Genomic DNA, 19,077 nt, shown 5'->3' with positions numbered 1-19,077 from the left:
AACTGAAACATGTCCAAACAACTTTAATATCTGTATCTGTCAATACAACTACCATACTCATGGATATCTGATTGATATCTCAGAGAATCTCAGTAACTTCTTGCTCGACCTCTGTCACTCAATATGTCCCTGAGATACAAATCGTATTTTTTACTTCCTGGACGCTCTGTATTTGAGGAATTCCTCACCTTAAAAGTCTTGGTAAGAGACTGCCTCCCATTATGAAAGTTTACAACTCCCTTCAGCCAAGACTCAGATGTACAGCCTGAATTCTGCCTATTTGAAGCTGAAGTTAGTGATACAAAGCTGGGGTAGTGCAAAATCCTTACTGGTGACAAAGATCATATGGAGTGCAGGGGCAGCAGTAACAGCAGCATTCACCCAGCATCCAACTCCAACAGTGCTGGTAATAGGAACTTTGGTGTCACACACTGGGCAGTGTGTTGTTATGGGACAATGATGTTACAGAAGCAGTGATATCCTTATGGGATAGAGTTCCACGGGATGATTGCGGTGATGGTCCTGGATGTCTGGATTCCAGACCTGATTTTCTACCTATCCAGTAATAGCTTACCAACAGACCTTCATTAAGCTCTTTTTCTGCCTACAATGGCCAGAGCCAATTTCTACAGTTTGTAACTAAACCCTAAATAACACTAATGCATCAAGTACTACTAATTCTCCTCTTAACTTTTGTGAAAATGCATTTTTTTCTTCCTTATTTCACTGCCATCTCCTCCAACCCAACTACTATGAAGTGTGAAGTCTTCTTGAAAGCAGGCATTTTCCAGTTCATCCTATATGCTGCTACTAAAGCAAGCTCTTAAGATATCAACTGTCATGGTAGGATTCCATCCCGTGTCTGGCTTTAAAGTTCCCTGATGCTTTGGCTCTATCCATAATGCACACTATTCTGACATGTTCTATCCTAATCTCCCTCAGTCATTTAGGCAGAACAATGTCAGATTGTAAAATGGCTTTTTAGAATGTGTGGGGATGGGATGAATGGGAGCAGGAATGGGCAGGCAGAAAGAACATTACATTAAAATATATACAAATTAGGGGCACTTGGGTGGCTAGTCAGTTAAGCATCTGACTCTTGGTTTCAGCTCAGGTCATGATCTCAGGGTCATGAAATTGAGCCCCATGTTGGGCTCTGTGCTGGGCCTAAAGCCTACTTAGGATCCTCTCTTTCCCTCCGCCCCTCCCGTCTGCGTTGGTGGTATAGTGGTAAGCATAGCTGCCTTCCCTCTGCCCCTCCCCACCCCAGCATGTGTATATGTGTGCTCTCTCTCGCTTTTTTTTAAAGATTTTATTTATTTATTTGACAGAGAGAGAGATCACATGTAGGCAGAGAGGCAGGCAGAGGGAGAGGGGGAAGCAGGCTCCCTGCTGAGCAGAAAGCCCGATGCAGGGCTTGATCCCAGGACACTGAGGCCATGCATGACCTGAGCTCAGGCTTAACCCACTGAGCCACCCAGGTGCCCTATGTATGCACTCTTTTAAAAAAAAAAAAAAAAAAAAGACACACAAATTATAAATCAGAGCCTTACTTCAATAATGTTAAAATATGAAAAATATCTGCCCATTACAATCATAATATAGATCTTCTGAACATCAAATGGAGCACAGCTGCAATGAATTTGCATACATATTCGTTCTCAATAATCATCTGTCAATTTTTCCCTCTCCATATCAACTAAATTGGCTGCATTGCCCCACAATTTGATGACTACAAATTAATTTTATTATCCAAAACAGATTTATCTAACAGTATAAGACAAGTGTCAATTCACAAAGACTAATGATATTCATGCTGATCTACATCTAAAACTGTGTTTCATATCCAGATGTCAATGTTAGAGCTCAAATCCACAAAGACTTAATATGTAGAGAGCTAAATTTATCCTCCTCTTAGGTAAATAGAAATAAAAGAATTGCAACAACTATTAAGATTGTCAGCTAGACAGTTAAACCCAGGTTTTAGAAGAAGAGTGTTTTAAAATGCTATGCCTATTAACTCACAGAATGCAATGGAAATCACCAGTAAGAGTCACTTGTTTTGTAGCTCAAAGCCAGAAAGGATATATTCTTAGAACTCACACATTGTTATCCCCTTGGCTCCTGGTGTGGTATGTTCGCCTTCCTGCTGTTTTCCCATTCCTTAACTCCACAGCAGGCAGTTCTTTGAAATAACAGCAAAACTGCTCAATGTTACTATTTTAAAAGGAAGGGAAGAAAATTATTAAGAAAAAAAAAGAGAAGAAGAAAAAAAAAAGACTTTACTAGGACTGTAAAGAAACTTCTATAAAACCGACATGTGAATTTTTTGAGATATTTCAATTTCTCAAGAAATTGCTTTGAGTTTCCTCATTTACTCTAAGAAAATAGTATTAACAGATGACTTTGTAGAAATAATCAAAGAGCTTAAAGCAAAATTTTTTCAAAAAATCCTGAATTCTTTGGACACCCAACTGGCTCCATTGGAAAAGCATATGACTCTTAATCTGAAGGTTGTGAGTTCAAGCCCCACACTGGGTGTAGAGATAACTTAAATAAATAAATAATGCCTGTTTCCAGGTATTCAATAATTTCCTCAAATAAAAATAAACCATGAAACCAACCATATTGTTTAGATACAAAGTACAGAGTGATAAGGGAATTCAGTAGTGACTTGAATTTCTTATTTGAACAAGACTAGATAAATCAAGAGATAGTACCTTCAAGGAGGGATCAAGTATGACTTCTACTCCTTATTTGCAAGGTGGCCTTGGGAAGAGAATTTATTCTGGCCTTTGATGCCACATTAAAATCTACAAGTACATGACTTTCAAAATAATTTCTTCTATATAACTGAGGTCAGCCTTGTTGGGGTATTTTAGTTTTACTACTTCTATTACATTTTAAAGATCTTCTAAACATCTGATCTTATGATCATATTTAAGACTTAACTAATGATCAGATTAAATTCTTTGAACCCCTGCAGTCCAGGGGTCTGTATACTATAGCCCACAGGCCATATCTGGTCCTGGGCCACTGAGCTCTTACATTTTTAGAGTTCTTTAAAAAGGTAGGGGAGGAGGAAAAGATAGGAGACAGACTGTGAGTGGCCAAATACCTACCTTTAGTGGTAAGTATTTAGCCACTCTTTAAGTCTCTTTAGTGGAGACTAAAATACTTACTGTCTTGGCCCGTTTAATGAAAAAGTTTGCTGATCTCTGCTCTTTTATTCAAGAAGCAATAGGAGGATAAACAGTAACAACTAACAATTATTTACTGCTGGGCACAGTTCTAAACCCTTTATAAATTATTTAATCTTCCTGAGGCAGAACTACTATCCCCAATTTTACCAATAAGGAAACTAAGGCACAGGGAACTGACTGGAGTTAGTGGCAGAGACAGAATGTGAACCCAGAGCCTTTTCTCCTAACCATTTCACTAGAAGCTAACACCAGCATCTTAAGCTCTGGTGTTAACAGTACCTGAGTGACTGAAGGATGGCGTTCATGAAACATGTGTTCCCCAGATTCCGGAGTCCTGTGGCACAGATGGCAGCAGTGCTTCCCTGCAAAATGGGACAAGAAAAGGCCATCAGTAATACCAAGAGAAGGGTGTTTCAGACATCAAAGCTTAGACCTATATTTGAAACTCTAGCATCAAGCCAATTTGGAATTGGTCCTTTTTTGTCCAATTAATATTTCAAACCCTCATTCTACTTTCTATATAAGTGTCCAGATATTTTTAGAAGCCTGTTTCTGATCCTGGGATTGTCCTACATGGAGTACCTCATGGAAGCTTATGAGGAAATCAGCATTAATGAAATCCTTGGAGTACACAATTCGAAAACCAGGAAGAACCTTTAAAGAGATGAAGTTTAAGACAATGTTTTCATGAGATTTTATTAAAAATACTACAAATTAAAAAAAATACTACAAATTGATTATGGACATTGGGGATGGTATGTGCTATGGTGAGTGCTGTCAAGTGTGTAAGCCTGATGATTCACAGGCCTATACCCCTGGGGCAAATAATACATTATATGTTAATTTTTTAAAAAGAGAGAGAAAAATACTACAAATTGAAAAAATATAAATATATATACCTGAAATATTCATCCCCAAACCTTTAACTCTATGCCATGCATAGATGACCAATACATGCATTCTTAGCAATGGGATATCAACTTTTTAAAACTACCTGAATTTCCTTTAAAGACCAAGACTTGATTTTTTTTAATTAGCTCTACAAATGCACCTTAACATCTGAATACTACCCCTGTGAAGCAGATCCACCAATCTAACCCGAAGCATCTCTGCCCATAATTCAGATGGCCAGGGTACTTTAGTTCTTTCTTTCACAAAATCCTAACACTTTAATTAAGTGCATGTCTAAACCTAACTAGCATGACAGCAGAAAGGCAGATGCAGGGCAAAATTACTGATGTATTTAAAAGTATTTAGTGATCTCTAAATTTTATTAATTTATTAACGGGTCATACATTGGTAACAGATAGTTACCCGAATGAGGAAGCATATTCTTCCATGGTGAAATTGTATTAATGAAGTCCTAAGAAATAAAATTTATAAAACCTCAGACCCATAGAGTTTGCACTTAGAACCTTTAACAGAAGAAAGCAAAGATCTTTGGGGTCCTTAGAAACAGAGTAATAAGATACATGACTAGGCTTTAAGAACGAACACTTGCTAAGGCTGAGGGGCACAGGAGTAATCCTAATGGAAGGAAGGCACTGACAGGTGGACTCACTGGGATATTCAGTCACATCAAGAATCATTAATACAGTGGCAAACATTTTGTAAAATATCCCAAATCCAAGGCATACATTTATGAAAGTGTATAAGGAGCAACATTAATGTTAGAGTTGGATCGCAACCAATATTTACATTTGTATATATTTAATTACTTACATTTACTTTTAATAACTTGCTGTTTAGTGATGAGTTTTCCAAAAGTTTTCTTTTCCTATGCCTGTCAGCTGTAAAAGCTGAGCTATTAAAACACAAACAGATAGTCAAAAAGACATTAACACAAACATATTAGAAAGCAGGTTAAAAATTAAACATCACTGTTCTAAGTGTCTGCGGTATAGAGCCCTGCCTGGCGCCTAGGAAGGCCAGGAAGTGACCTGTTAGGCCCACTGTGGCCCACAAGTATTTGAAGTAAGAAGTTCTACTTTCCTTGGCAATCCCTACTACTCCTCTAGCAAGGTGGGCTGCAAGCATCTACCACTAGGCACTTCCCTAAAAGCTGGCCAGGTAGGTGTAGTCTGTGAGACAATCCCTCTCTACTAGCACTACCTGCCTAATCGACTGTGAGGCTTCAAAAATGAGAAGCCCCATTCCTCACATCAAAAGGAAAACCCTTGTCTGATACGTATTCTGAGATTTAACATTAAGTCTCAAGTACCAAGCTTCTTTTTTCTTAATTTTGATACAGATATCCTGTTTTGCTCATTTGTCATAACAGATTATGATATAATCTGAATTTCTGGAAAATCATTATAGGCACACAGATACATATAAATTAATTTGATTCAGCTATGCTACAAGGGATATTCTGAAAAAATTCTGATTACATGGATATTCTGAATTAAAATTTTTCTCAAAATTTTTCTTGATGAAAGAGTTATATAGCTTAAATTTTATCAGAAAATAATTCTTTCAGAGGGTCATTTTAAAATAATTATGTCAGGAGACCTAATCTAAAAGAAGTAAAAATCATTTTTTACTGTTAATACTGTTAAAACTATAGTTTCCACTATAGACTAAAGCCCACACTTGAACAACACAGACTTTTAAAGTCTGCCTATTTTTTTCCATCTTCTAAAATGTATCAGGGTAGTCCAAACTAAATGCAGGATTATTTAATTTCCACATGAACTCTAGTATCTTTGGAGCATCAGATCTAGTGACAGTTCAAAACTAAAAATCTTCTTAGGCAACACCTCCGAACTGTAGGTATATCCCTCTAAGAGTATCAGTGACTGTAAGGTAAGAAGATATCAATTCCATATATCACAGTGTCAAATTACTCCTTCACAATTCTGTAAGTAAAGAGGTTCAATCACAAGCACTACACACACACACACACACACCAATTATTGCTAATTAGCAATAAGCCTAACAGTTAACTTTTAGTTTTAACCTACATAAACAAAGCATTCAGCTTTGTAAAATACAAGTTATTAAATTTTACCCTCAGCAATTCTCAAAATGGCAGAATTCACCAGATCCACAGTGTCTAATATGGTAGCTACTTACTTATATAAACTTAAATTACCCCAACTTACATAAAATTAAAAATTCAGTTTCTCGGTTATGCTAGCCACTTTTCAAGTGCTCCGCATAAGACTAGGGGCTACCATATAGGACAGTGCAGAGTATACAACACTTTCTTCACTTCAAAAAGTTCTTTTGTACAGTGCACTTCTACAGGATATGCAGAATAGTCTAAAGATATATAAAACACAAACACATTCACAGTTTTGAAACTGTGGTTTCCACTACAGACTAAAGGCCACATGTGAAGAAAAATGAACCCAACAAATGCTTTTCAACCTAGGAGGACTGCAAGGAAGACTTTTCAGTGGGACCCAACAGAAGTGTAGACAAGGAACTCTGACATCTTTTACGTGATAAAGTGGTCAGTGGAAATAAAAGATTTGATAACTGCATAAATGCATGCTCATTCTTGAATGTCCTCTTTTCCCTTTGATTTAGTTCTGATACATTTATTTGGGACTGACATGGTAGTGTCTCTAATCCTAGGTAGGGCTTCTGCTGCTCTATTTCAGATTACAAGGAAAGAAGCACTTTGAAAAAGAGAGGAGCCAAAATATAACAAGCCAAAAAGTACTTTAATTCGAAGTGTTTTAACAAGTTTAGATTTTAAAGAAATCCATCCTTCTTTCCTTATCAGGTTTATAATCTATTTAGTCAACAAGACATGCATAAAGACTTTGGTTAATGAAAACGATATACTGTTTTATTCAAAGCACTTAGGCTGTTTCCTCTCAATATAGGATTTAAAAACATTCTGTTGCTTTAAAGTTTGCTAAGGGACTCCTACTTTTGGTATGTTCTCACAATAGTTTTTAACGTCAACTGTCAAAATAAATTAGATGGCACCTGACAATCAGGCATGATTTACACAAATTTCACTGGAGTCAGCAGTCATTCCAGGGTCATGCCTCTATCCACTGCAGCTTCAAAGGCATCACTATTTGGATTTCTGTTTTACTGCTTCAGCTCTGGGTTTAGTGAGTTTTATCTGAATAACCTATCTGGCTATAGCAAAAAAATTCTATTCATTTAAGTACATTAATTTCTTCATGATACAAGGCATTTTACAATCTATTGTAATTTCAAGTCACACATAGAACCCCTAACAAAAGAGGAAAAGAAGAAACTAGAATGCTGTGCTATTCTATAGATGCAAAGTGGACAAAAAAATAAAACCTAATTTCCCTTAAAAATAATGCATAAATTTTAGTGCTTCTGAGAAAATGTCATAAAACAGGCCTGACGAGGATTTTCTAGTATCAGAAGTAATCCATAATAATTTTCTTTCATTTCATTCCCTTTCCTTACACCTCCAAAATTTCCCTGGCAAATCAACTGACCAGAGCTTATAAACTGGTAGGCAGTAACAAAAAAAAAAAAATTAAAAAAAAAAAAAAAGGCTCTTGGATTCTTGGCTATGATTTATGATAAATATTAAATGAAATAAATGTTAAGCTATGACCATTAACTATGGGCAAAGTTTCAGATATCCAAAGTTTACTTTATTAATATTTCAATCACACTAAAAACATGACGAAGTTATGGAACTCATTAACAAAACTCCCACCCAAGAATGTGCAAAGATCCCTCAACCCTATTCTATACCCTTCCTTTCCCAAGGCCTATTACTTACTTTTCCAAGTTCTGTAAGTGTTCTCTGACTTTCTGTACCAGTCCCAGCTTGGTGTCATTAACCACAAAATCATCACAGCGATAACTGCAAGAAAAATATTAATCAATGTGTGCAAAGAGCTTGAGGAAACCACAGTAATGAAATCACTAAAAGGCCAGGCTACTGCCAAGATGATCACATGACTTTGCGGCAGTTACTGTCGGTGGTAAATTTAAAGAGGACTTGGAATCCACAATGGAATGTTTCTTAAGAGCCTTTTTAAAAAGCCACGTAGGCAATGAGCACTAGCTTCTTTTCACGTTTTTACTCAAAAGCTCTTCAATTCCTCCTTCAAAAACAAAATAAGCTGCTACATGTGTTACATTCTTTATAGTGGTGCATAATACATGGAAAATAAAAAGCACCAAGTCGATTCACATAGCCTTAAGCCTAAAGCTTTCAGGTCATAGTCCCAGCTCAAAATAATAGGGAATTTGGGGGGAGAAGAGATTTAAATGAAGAGCAGGGAAAAGGTAATCAACCAATAGGGACAGTTAAATTTAAGGGAGAAAAAAAAACCCTAAAAATAAAGCAATACATTTAAAGCAATTTAATTAAAATAAATTGAATTCAGACAGTTGAGAATAATCTTCATTCTGAGGTGTTAGAAAATGAAAGTATAAAATAGTGGCTACATCTTTTAGGAATCTGATAACTGCTCTGAAGAAAGATATTTAAGGTGTTCTTTAAAACTGATATTGTGTGTGGTTTTTTTAGCAAGTCAATAAGCAAATATAGGGACTCACGGGTAATAAACTTCACCTACATTAGCATTCAATTTTTTTCCTGGAATGAGGCCAATTTTAACAAAAACAACTTACAAACTAGTACCAATATATTATTTTGAATAGCAGCTTTGTATAAAACTACTTATTATAACTACCTAAGAATAATGACAGTAATGCTGCCATTCTGAGTAAATAAAACTTTGAATGCATAGCATTTAGTAAAAATTAGGTCATCTCTAGCAGAATCCAAAAACATTTCTTACATATCTGAAATCAGTCTATTAAAACATGAGAAGAAAATGGAGGAAAGTAACAGGGAGGAAAAAAAGTTACATGGAAAAGCATGCCTCCTAAAATCTTTTGTTTACAGAAGTTAAAATTTCGAGTGAATACTTTTGAAACTTTACCTAAAACCGTAATATATATGTAATTACTTAACACCCCTCGCCCATTAACTGAGTACCTACATTGTCAATCAAGTGTCTCTAAGGTATTCTCCAAGTTTCCTGACATTTTCACAAATAGTAGAAGCTATCTTTTACATCCTGGACTATTTCCCTATGATCAAAGTACCTGCAATGGCAGGAGAGTAATTATCAGTTTTATAAAATGTAAAATATTAAATTAGTGAAAAGATTTAATTCCTTGTTTCTTTTCAGCATAATGTTAAGAGAGTAAGGTCTACGCTGTAAATTTAAATTTAAGGCACTGGGTTCCTCCAAGAAGCTTAAAGCATTCACTGAGAGTAAAATTATGCTGCTATTCTTCCTCCTTTTCATTTTATGTTTGCATAAATTTATGCACGTATTACAGATAAAACAAGACTCAGTATTCAAAACAAGAACCAGGCTAAATGCTACTGTTCATCTGGGAAATTTAGATAACCTTTCATATATTTACAATTGAAAAGTGAACTCCTGAACCTCCACAAAAAAAGCTGTTACTTTGTTTAAACAAACTGTTTCCAATTAAATTAAGTAACTTTTTTTTTCTTATTAAAGTAATTCTTTTTGGAGCACCTGGGTGGCTCAGTTGGTTAAGCGTCTGACTCCTGATTTTGGCTTAAGTCACAATCTGAGCATTGTGGGATTAAGCCCCTCCTCCGGCTACTCACTGGGCGTGGAGCCTGCTTGAGATTCTCTCCCTCTCCCTCTGCCCTGCCCTGTTGCTCTTTCTTAAAAAAAAAAAAAAAAAATTAAAAATAAATAAGTAATTCTTTTTGGTGTGATATGGATTTAGACAAGGATATAAAACATTTGTTAAAGTAACATTTTTCATATATTGAATATAGATTTATTTATGGTTTTGCTCCATTCTAAACTAATCTGGATTAACTGGATCTAGCTGCTTCATCTCTCTGAACTTACATCATTAAAGTAAATAAGCTACTCTAGACTCTAGAGCTGTGCTAATGTAGCTGATGCCACTTAAGAAAATTGAATTTTAACTTTAAAAAAAAAATTCTGATTGATACAAAATGTCACTTAACAACTAAAACAATAAAAAATATTTTTCCACTAAACACAATTTTATGGTTTTGACGAAGCTATATTTCGCTTTCATTATTATATCACCTAAGATGTACTGTGGTGTACATGATGGATCCACGTGTTACTTCTAGTATTACATAAGCATAAGCGTATCACCAATCTAGTTTGTGTCAACAGATGGGTTATTTTCCTATGCAACAATGCAGCACTACAATGTGTTTACTTGAATATTTTTTTTTCAAAGATTTTATTTATTTATTTGACAGACAGAGATCACAAGCAGGCGAGAGGCAGGCAGAGAGAGAAGAAGGGAAGCAAGCTCCCTGCTGAGCAGAGAGCCCAATGCGGGACTCAACCCCAGGACCCTAAGATCATGAGTCAGCTGCTCAAAATTAAGAGTCAGCTGCTCAACCAACTGAGCCACCGAAGGCAGCGGCTTAACCCACTGAGCCACCCAGGCACCCCTGTTTACTTGAATATTTTATGCAGACAGCAGAGTTACAGTGATAACTATGTAAATAGTAACTGGTAGTTAAGCTGAAATGCTTATTTTAATTGTAACACAAATTATTTTTCTAACTCAAAAATTATGAAAAAATTTTAACTTTCAAATGAAGGCACACTAATGAGGCAGTACCAAGTGGAGAAGGTTTATCACAAATTTTACAAAGGATGGCAATATGATTTTCTGTAGCAGAGAAAAATGAGTAAGTTGTATAAAAGAAGTTCTAAGATAATATTGAGTCATCTTCAGCAAATGCATATTCATTTAATAAGAAGTTGCTTTTCAAGAGTAAAAAAAATAAAGCAGCTAATGATATTTGAATAAACATTAAACAAAAAAAAATTGTTTCCATGATTATTAAAGGATCTGAGCTTATAATTCTGGCAAACTATAAAATGCCTGGGATTCTTGCTCAAGAAAAAGAACCATTTTTAGATGGAAAGATAAAAAATGTAATTATCATTTCAGTTAAGGGAATTAGGTTTTAAAATTTGAGGAAAAGATTAAAAAAGATATTTCACAAAACATGAACGATCTTAAATTGACCCACCAAGTGAGTGTCAGTGAATAAAAGACTTTTCTAATAATATTAAAGATCAATTCAACATCTGAAAAATTGCAAGTACTTTTATTTTTAGCTATAAATGAGCTTCACAAGAGATACTGACCAATTAACATTCTAGATATGTTGTGTCTCAAATTCTAAATTTACAAAGAAATGTCTACATCTAATCAATCTCAAGTTGTAGATACTATAGGTTTTAATCTTTTACATGTCACTTTCAGCTAGATAGGAAAAAGTTTCTATCAAGACAGACAACAGGGGAGCCTGGGTGGATCAGTTGGTTGAGGATCTGTCCTCAGTTAAGCGTCTGCCTTTGGCTCAGGTCATGATCCCAGGGTCTTGGGATTGAGCCTCATATCAAGCTCCCTGCTCAGTGGGGACCTGCTTCTCCCTCTCCCCTGCTTGTGCAGGTACATGCACTCACTCTCTCCATCTCTCTCTCTCTAAAATAAAGCTTAAAAAAAAAAAAGACAATGGGCCAGCTATGTGAGATCTAAAATCCAGATTTACTAGGCTTCCCTTATTATTATATTTATTTCACTGTGTGACACATATTGAAAATATTTGTGTTCTGAAATAGACTGTATCATGGATGCAGTTATTAAAATTGTTCAGTATATATGTGTATATATATGTATATATGTATAATTGCTATGAATCATTACCAGCTTATGAAAATTAAAAAATAGAAGATAAAAAAAATTTTTAAAGAAGATAATGAATTTGATGACCATAATAATTCATGATAATGAATTAAACCATCTTTAATATTGTTAGAAAAGTTCTTTGCCAACGTTCACTGCTTGAGTTTGAGTCATGAAAGAGTTTTACAAAGATTTACTGTACTATTAACTCTAATGCAAGATTTTTTTAAAAAGATTTATTTGAGAGAAAGAGAGAGAATGCACGTGCCAGAGTGCAAGAGGAGAGGAAGAAAGAAAATCCTTGAGCAGAATCCCCCGAGCGTTGAGCCTGACATGGGGCTGGATCCCAGGATCCTGAGATCATGACCTGAGCCAAAATCATGAGCCAAAATTAAGAGTCAGCTGCTCAACCAACTGAGCCACCAAGGCACCCCTCTTTTTTTCTTTCCTTTTTTTTTCCCCAATATTTTATTTTTAAGTAATCTCTACATCCAACGTGGGCCTCAAACTCACGACCCCAAGATCAAGAGTTGCACACTCCACCGAATGAGCCAGCTAGGCACCTCTGTCCCTCTAATTCAAGATTTTCTTGAAATGAAAGAACACCTGCCAATATTCAACAAATAGAAAACATCCGAGTATGAATTACATTTTTTTCTCCTATATCACAAGGCACATGAATGAGCTCAATTTAAAGCTCCAAGGAAAGGAAACATTTATTTGTAACCTGGCTAGACAGGTACAAGAACGTATGTTAAAATTAAAACTTTTAATAATATAAATCAATACTGATTTTACACATTTTTCAACATGAATAAATATGCAGACAATTTTAATTGTAATAGCATTATGTAAATAGCCTGTAAGGTCTGTGAGGAAACTGAAGACCATGTTGTTGATACAGATACAGAGTAGATTTTCAGTGTACATAGTGCCCCTCTGAATTAAATGTTAATAATATTGAGTTGTTACAAGAGTTAGTAGACTTACTTAAACGTAATTTTGAAACTGATACCGCTTTTGCTTCAGAGTCAAATCAGTTGTTCTAAAAAAGATTAGTCAGTTTTGTCAATACAGATGCAAATATTAAAGAAAAATGTATTTTTGGTACTTCATTCATTCACTGGAAAACTTCTAATCGTTTTTAGAATCTACTTTTTTAACTGTAATGTTTATGAATCTACACAGAAGTCAAGCGTTTCTAATGAAAGTTTAGTATCTGAATGGAGATGTGCTATAAGTGTAATAATATACACTGGATATGGAAAGTTTTATGTAAAAAGAGAATACAAACAACCTCTAATAATTTTATATTGATTACATGTTGACATGATAGTATTTGCATAGATGGGTTAAAATATACAATTACCAGTTTCTTTTTGTTTTAATGTGACTATTAGAAAATTTAAAATTACTTAAACGATGTATTATTTTTGTTAGATAGCAGTGGCAATCTAAAGGGTATCTAAGTGGGGCGCCTGTGTGGCTCAGTAGGTTAAAGCCTCTGCCTTGGGCTCAGGCCATGATCTCAGGGTCCTGGGATCGAGCCCCACATCGGGCTCCCTGCTTGGCTGGGAGCCTGCTTCCCCCGCCCCACTGGCCTGCCTCTCTGCCTACTTGTGATCTCTGTCTGTAAAATAAATAAATAAAATCTTTAAAAAATAAAAATAAAAAAAATAAAGGGTATCTAGGACATTACCTGTTCTAATATTCTATAATATTACCCAATATCACAAAGGAATAACAAATTTAACTTTACCGAGCTGTAAGGAATCAATTTTGTTTTGCCTGGGTTATTTTTCACTGGTTTAAAAAAATTCATTAATGTTTTCACAACTGTCCCTATTTCTCAAGAGCCAATTTTAAGTTCTCTTACAGTCATTAAGAAGAATACCTATTTCTAAGACTTTAATTTCTATACTCTGAATTTACCATGCTATGCAAATATTATTTGACGATGATGATGATGATGACAATGACGTTAAAAGGAAAGCACCTACTTCTATGGGCCAAAACTTCTAAGACTGCCTGGCATGTGGTAGAGATCAATAAATCTTAGTTTCCTTCCTTTGTGTAACCAAGAGCTGCCTCACAGCATGGGCTTCTCTAGCTCTCTACAATCCCTTTTGATTTCTTCTTCCTCCCTGGCCAAGAGGTCAGAAGAAAATAAGTAGGAAAAGTCAAATATAAATGAGAGTTTAAATGTTGTCTGGTTGCCTTAGTCTTAGCTGAGACACTGTTTTCAAACTGGAAATTATCCCTCTAATACTGGTATTAAAAAGTCCCAAGGTAAACAGAAGGATTTAAAGTAAACAATTTCTAAAAATCTCTCTCTGGTTTACAACTGTGTTGAAGCCAATCAGTCAGAATTATACTTACCTATAATACCTGGGGAAAAAGGTACAGTTATTCTTTCCCTTCAAGAAGATTATGTCAGAATAAGATTAGTACAAAAAAGTATTTAACTTACAGGCTTGGTTTCAAAAGCTTATAGTATAGATTAGTCCTCTGAAACTGAGAATGGATTTCCCATTTTGAAATAAATGTTATTATAAAATATGGTTAAACATTGTAAGGTGAAAATACACCTGTTTCCCAAAATGTAGTTGAAATAATATTATAAAGAGTTGTACTCCTCTTTGACTTCTTTCTATAGTGCTGTCACTGAGAAACTGTGATAGGAGGAAGCTAGTCAGAGTTCAGATAATCTGATTAGTACTTTGCTAGGAGAGGAGGTCCAGGGTTTAGCATCTCATTCACATAGGACTTCACGTGTCTAACAAACAAGTCAAGAACTACCTATATTATACAACAAAATTTTAGGTTGTTAAATTTATACTTAAAGTTTTTGTTTAGGGGCGCTTTGGCAGCTCAGTAGGTTAAACATCTGCCTTTGGCTCAGGTCATGATCCTAGTCATGATCCTAGCATCCTGAATCAAGTCCCATGTCAGGCTCCTTGTTCTGTGGGGAGCCTGCTTCTCCCTTCTCCTTTGCCTGCCCTTCCCCCTGCCTGTGCACACTCTCTGTCAAATAAATAAACAAAATCTTTTTAAAAAAATGTTTTTGTTTAGTGATTTTAGATGATTCTTCAAGTAAAGATGACCTCTACTTCTATAGACTACTTATCGGATAAGGAAAAGGTTCACTTTTCTTTTGAGAAAGAAAACAAAGAACTGTTTAAGAAAAGGTAAGTAATTTGAACATTAAAGACAAAAGAAAACACTCAAAATCATATCAGACAACATATTAGTGATGTCAAAGAAATAGGATATAAAAAAAGCAAGGTGTAGGAGGAGGATTGGTATCTTTCTTTACTTGAAACAAACCACACTATCATCTTGGCTATATGAAGATTAGTCTTAAATCCAAATTACTTGAGCCAAATCGATCTTAGCTTTAAATTAAGCTAATAGTTAATAAAGAAATTAAGCATACAGTATGGAATATACATGTACACTGGTGTTAAAAGAAAAATTAATTTATCACCTTGTGCTGAAAGAACATACCTCAAGTAGCAGATAAATTTTCATAAGAAACACAAGTTACTTACACTGCTATATAATCAGGGAGGTAAAAAGTGGATAAAATCACAGCTTTATTTCACATTGCGCTTACTCAAAAAAAGAACAAAATAAAATTATCCAATTCCTTGATTACATTGATTCTTTATGTATATACTTTTAGATTTTCACTATTTCTAATTTCTAACATCTAATTATGTCTAATCCTTTCTATTTTTCTGTCTATAATTTCCCCCAAACCCATCTTTTTTCTTCTCCAATTCAACTAACATTCTATTCTACATATTTTTTTTTAAAGATTTATTTATTTGACAGAGATCACAAGTAGGCGAGGGGCAGGTGGGACAGGGGGGTGGGGCGAAGCAGGCTCTCCGCTGAGCAAACAACCTGATGCGGGACTCAATCTCAGAACCCTGAGATCATTACCTGAGCTGAAGAAAAAGAGGCTTAACCCACTGAGCCACCCAGGTGCCCCTATTCTATAGTTATTTCCTTCAGTGTGTGATCTCCCTCACTCTACCCCCTTATATGGTGACATTCAGATCCATAGGTATCTATAGCTAAATTAAGGTATAGTATTTGATGGTTCCACAATATAGCTTTACTTATATTATCTTCTCTGTCTTCTGTATTACCTGCTTTATATTCAGATTTAAGCTGTCATCCTATTTACACCAACTCCTTTATCCATCCTCAATATTTTCCATGTGGCACCATTCACCTGTTTAATGGCAAAAACACTTCTCACTTGGATGCCTGGGTGGCTCAGTCAGTTAAGTGACCTACTCTTGGTTTCTGCTGGGGTGGTGATCCCAGGGTGGTGAGATCAAGCCTGACAGAGGGCTTTACCCTCTGGATGGAGTAGGCTTGGGATTCTCTCCCTTTCCCTCTGCTCTTTCCGCTGCTCAAGCTTGTGTGCCTGCGTTCATGCACGCTCTTTTTCTCAAATAAAATCGTTGAAAAATTCCTCACTTGGTCATCCTCATCTGTGCTTTCTTTCCCATTTTCCAAAAATGAAAACATACAGCATGACTTAATCATTCTCTTATCCTAAAATTTAATATGGGTTTACTCTTTTTAAATTCGAATTTTAGAAACACTTGTTTCCTACTTTTTCCCCTGCACTGCATAACCCTCCCAATTCTAAAATATAAAACACTACTCTATTAAGAAGAAATCTTCAAATTAGATTCATGAGGCACCTAATCAGATTAAAAAGCAAACCAAAGAACTGAGCATCCACTACCCCCAACATATTTATACATGCTTCTATGTAAGACTTCATACATAAGTAAATCTAAATTAATGTGTACAATATTTAAAAAAAAAGAAACATCTTAAAAGAATAAGCTAGAGATGACATAAACTATTTGAAAATGTCCTATTCAGGACATCTTCACACTATGATTTAATAAATATCTCAAAGTATAATATACACATAGGGTGAGATACGACATTAATCATAATAGATATAAATTCATTTCTTATAGCTTCAGCTTTTTATCCAGGTTATCAAATCTGACTAGTCTGTGTTTTTTTTTTTAAGATTTTATTTATTTATTTGACAAAGAGAGATCACAAGTAGGCAGAGAGGCAGGCAGAGAGAGAGAGGGAAACAGGCTCTCTGCTGAGCAGAGCCCAATTTGGGGCTCAGTCCCAGGACCCTGATATCATGACCTGAGCTGAAGGCAGAGGCTTAACTCACTGAGCCACCCAGGTGCCCCTAGTCTGTGTTTTCATTAAATAGCCAATATTTTTATCTTGTCATGTGTTTAATGAGATCAGAGTAGGAAAGCCTGTCACCGGTATTTGTGTTCTTTTATTATCTTATAGGGCTTGTTTGGTAAAAATCTTTTGTATTAAAAAAAACAACTTTTTAAAAAGATTTTATTTATTTGACAGAGAGAGCGAACGAGAGGGAGAGTACGAGCAAGGGGAGGAGTAGAGGGAGAAGGAGAAGTAGGCACTTAACCAACTGAGCCACCCACGCACCTCCAAAAAACCTTTTTTTTTAAAGTAGGATCCATGCCTAGCGTGGAGCCCAACACAGGGCTTGAACTCATGGTCAAGACCTCAGTTGAGATCGAGAGTCAGATGCTTAACCAACTGAGCCACCCAGGTATCCCTACAAAGTGATCTTTAAACAGTAAACTGTATATAACACTAATAAACAAAATCCTCTCAAAACAAAATGAAAACTTTTACACAAAAAGTACCCTTCAAGAAGGGCAATGGCAGAGCCATCATTACGTTTTAAATTCCTTTTCATTCCCCTGTAATACTGTGACATTCGGAGGCAAATTTGACCTCTAGTTTTATTACAAAACCTACGATCACAGGGGAAAAAAAAAAAAGCTTGTATTCTAGTGACTTCATCTTTTCAAACCAAGGAAAGTTAAAACCCAAAAGAACTTACACAGCAAGCTTATTTTAAATTCTCTTTTATTAAATTCTGATGTATTGCCATCAAATAAGCCAATTTTGGGAAATTTGAAGAACACCTGCAGAGAAAACCTATATCCTTTGTTAAAAACAGACAAGTACTAGCTTATTAAGGAAGAGCCTTTCATGTTTTCAAACCACCTCTATTGAAAAAGTTCTTTTTAAACTTCAAAAATACTGTATTTAAATAAACAAAACCCTTCCTGTTCTCTAATCTTTAAAACACTGAAAACTCATACCAAATTGTTTATAAAGATAGTCTAAAGATTTTCCCCTTTCTACTTTATTTTTTCTTTTTTTGAGACAGTGGACAAGCATGTGTGCACACATGTGAACAAGGGCGGGGGGGAGAAAGAACCCATTGCAGAGCCCAACATAGGCTCAAACTCACGACCCTAACCTGAGCTGAAATCAAAAGCTCCATGTTTAATCCAGTGAGCCACCCAAGCACGTCACTTGTTTTTTACCTTTTTCCCCTCCTTTTCAATATTTAATCATAATTTCCCTTGAAAATAATTTGGAATCAATTTAAGTCCACAAATAAGAACTTTATTTTTATTAGTTTTAGTCAAAACTGGTTATTTGTTAGAGGTGTTTAAAATCTGAAATGCTGGGGCACCTTATGGCAGTCAGTTAAGCATGTGACTCTTGGTTTCAACTCAGGTTGTGATCTCAGGGTCTCAGGACTGAACACCGTATGGGGCTCATCTACTTGAGCTTCTCCCTCTTCTTCTGCTTTTCTATCTCCCAAACCCCCAACCCACCACACTCTAAAATAAATATGTTTTTTAAAAATGTGAAATATAAGTCTTTTTTCTAAACAAATTGATCCACATCTCATGTTTCCTTGTTTGATTAAAACATTACCCTGCCTAGTAGTTTAGTTTTATATTTTTCATTTTAGCGGCACCTGGGTGGCTCAGTGGGTTGAGCCTCTGCCTTTGGCTCAGTTTATGATCTCAGGGTCCTCGGATCAAGCCCCACATTGAGTTCTTTGCTGGGCAGGGAGCCTGCATCCCCCTCTCTGCCTGCCTCTCTGCCTACCTGTGATCTCTCTCTGTGTGTCAAATAAATAAATATAATCTTTAAGAATATATAAAATTTTTTTTCATTTTGTTTTATTTTCTTTTAATATTCCTTTAATATTTTTGCATTATCAGAAATTCGGTTACTACTGATAAGGATCAGAGTTGACAAGACTATGTCAGAT

At 35.5% G+C, this 19,077-nt stretch overlaps 1 protein-coding gene across 4 annotated transcripts in view; it reads right to left on the bottom strand.

The window, feature by feature from the left end:
* The window catches only part of USP3 (ubiquitin specific peptidase 3), a 104,124-nt gene that overhangs the window by 44,482 nt on the left and 40,565 nt on the right, over positions 1-19,077 (bottom strand). For all 4 annotated transcript variants that reach the window (XM_059372219.1, XM_059372220.1, XM_059372221.1 and 1 more), the window contains 4 exons: positions 7,933-8,016; positions 4,926-5,007; positions 3,483-3,565; positions 2,104-2,217 (listed from right to left, as the gene is read on the bottom strand). In XM_059372219.1, coding sequence (XP_059228202.1) covers positions 2,104-2,217; positions 3,483-3,565; positions 4,926-5,007; positions 7,933-8,016 — 363 coding nt within the window. The remainder of the gene's footprint in view (positions 1-2,103; positions 2,218-3,482; positions 3,566-4,925; positions 5,008-7,932; positions 8,017-19,077) is intronic.

This window comes from Mustela nigripes, chromosome 13 (assembly GCF_022355385.1).
Source record: "Mustela nigripes isolate SB6536 chromosome 13, MUSNIG.SB6536, whole genome shotgun sequence".
Taxonomy (NCBI): Eukaryota; Metazoa; Chordata; class Mammalia; order Carnivora; family Mustelidae; genus Mustela; species Mustela nigripes.
Note: the sequence above shows the minus strand (reverse complement) of the source record. Positions and strands in the feature narration are given on the sequence as shown.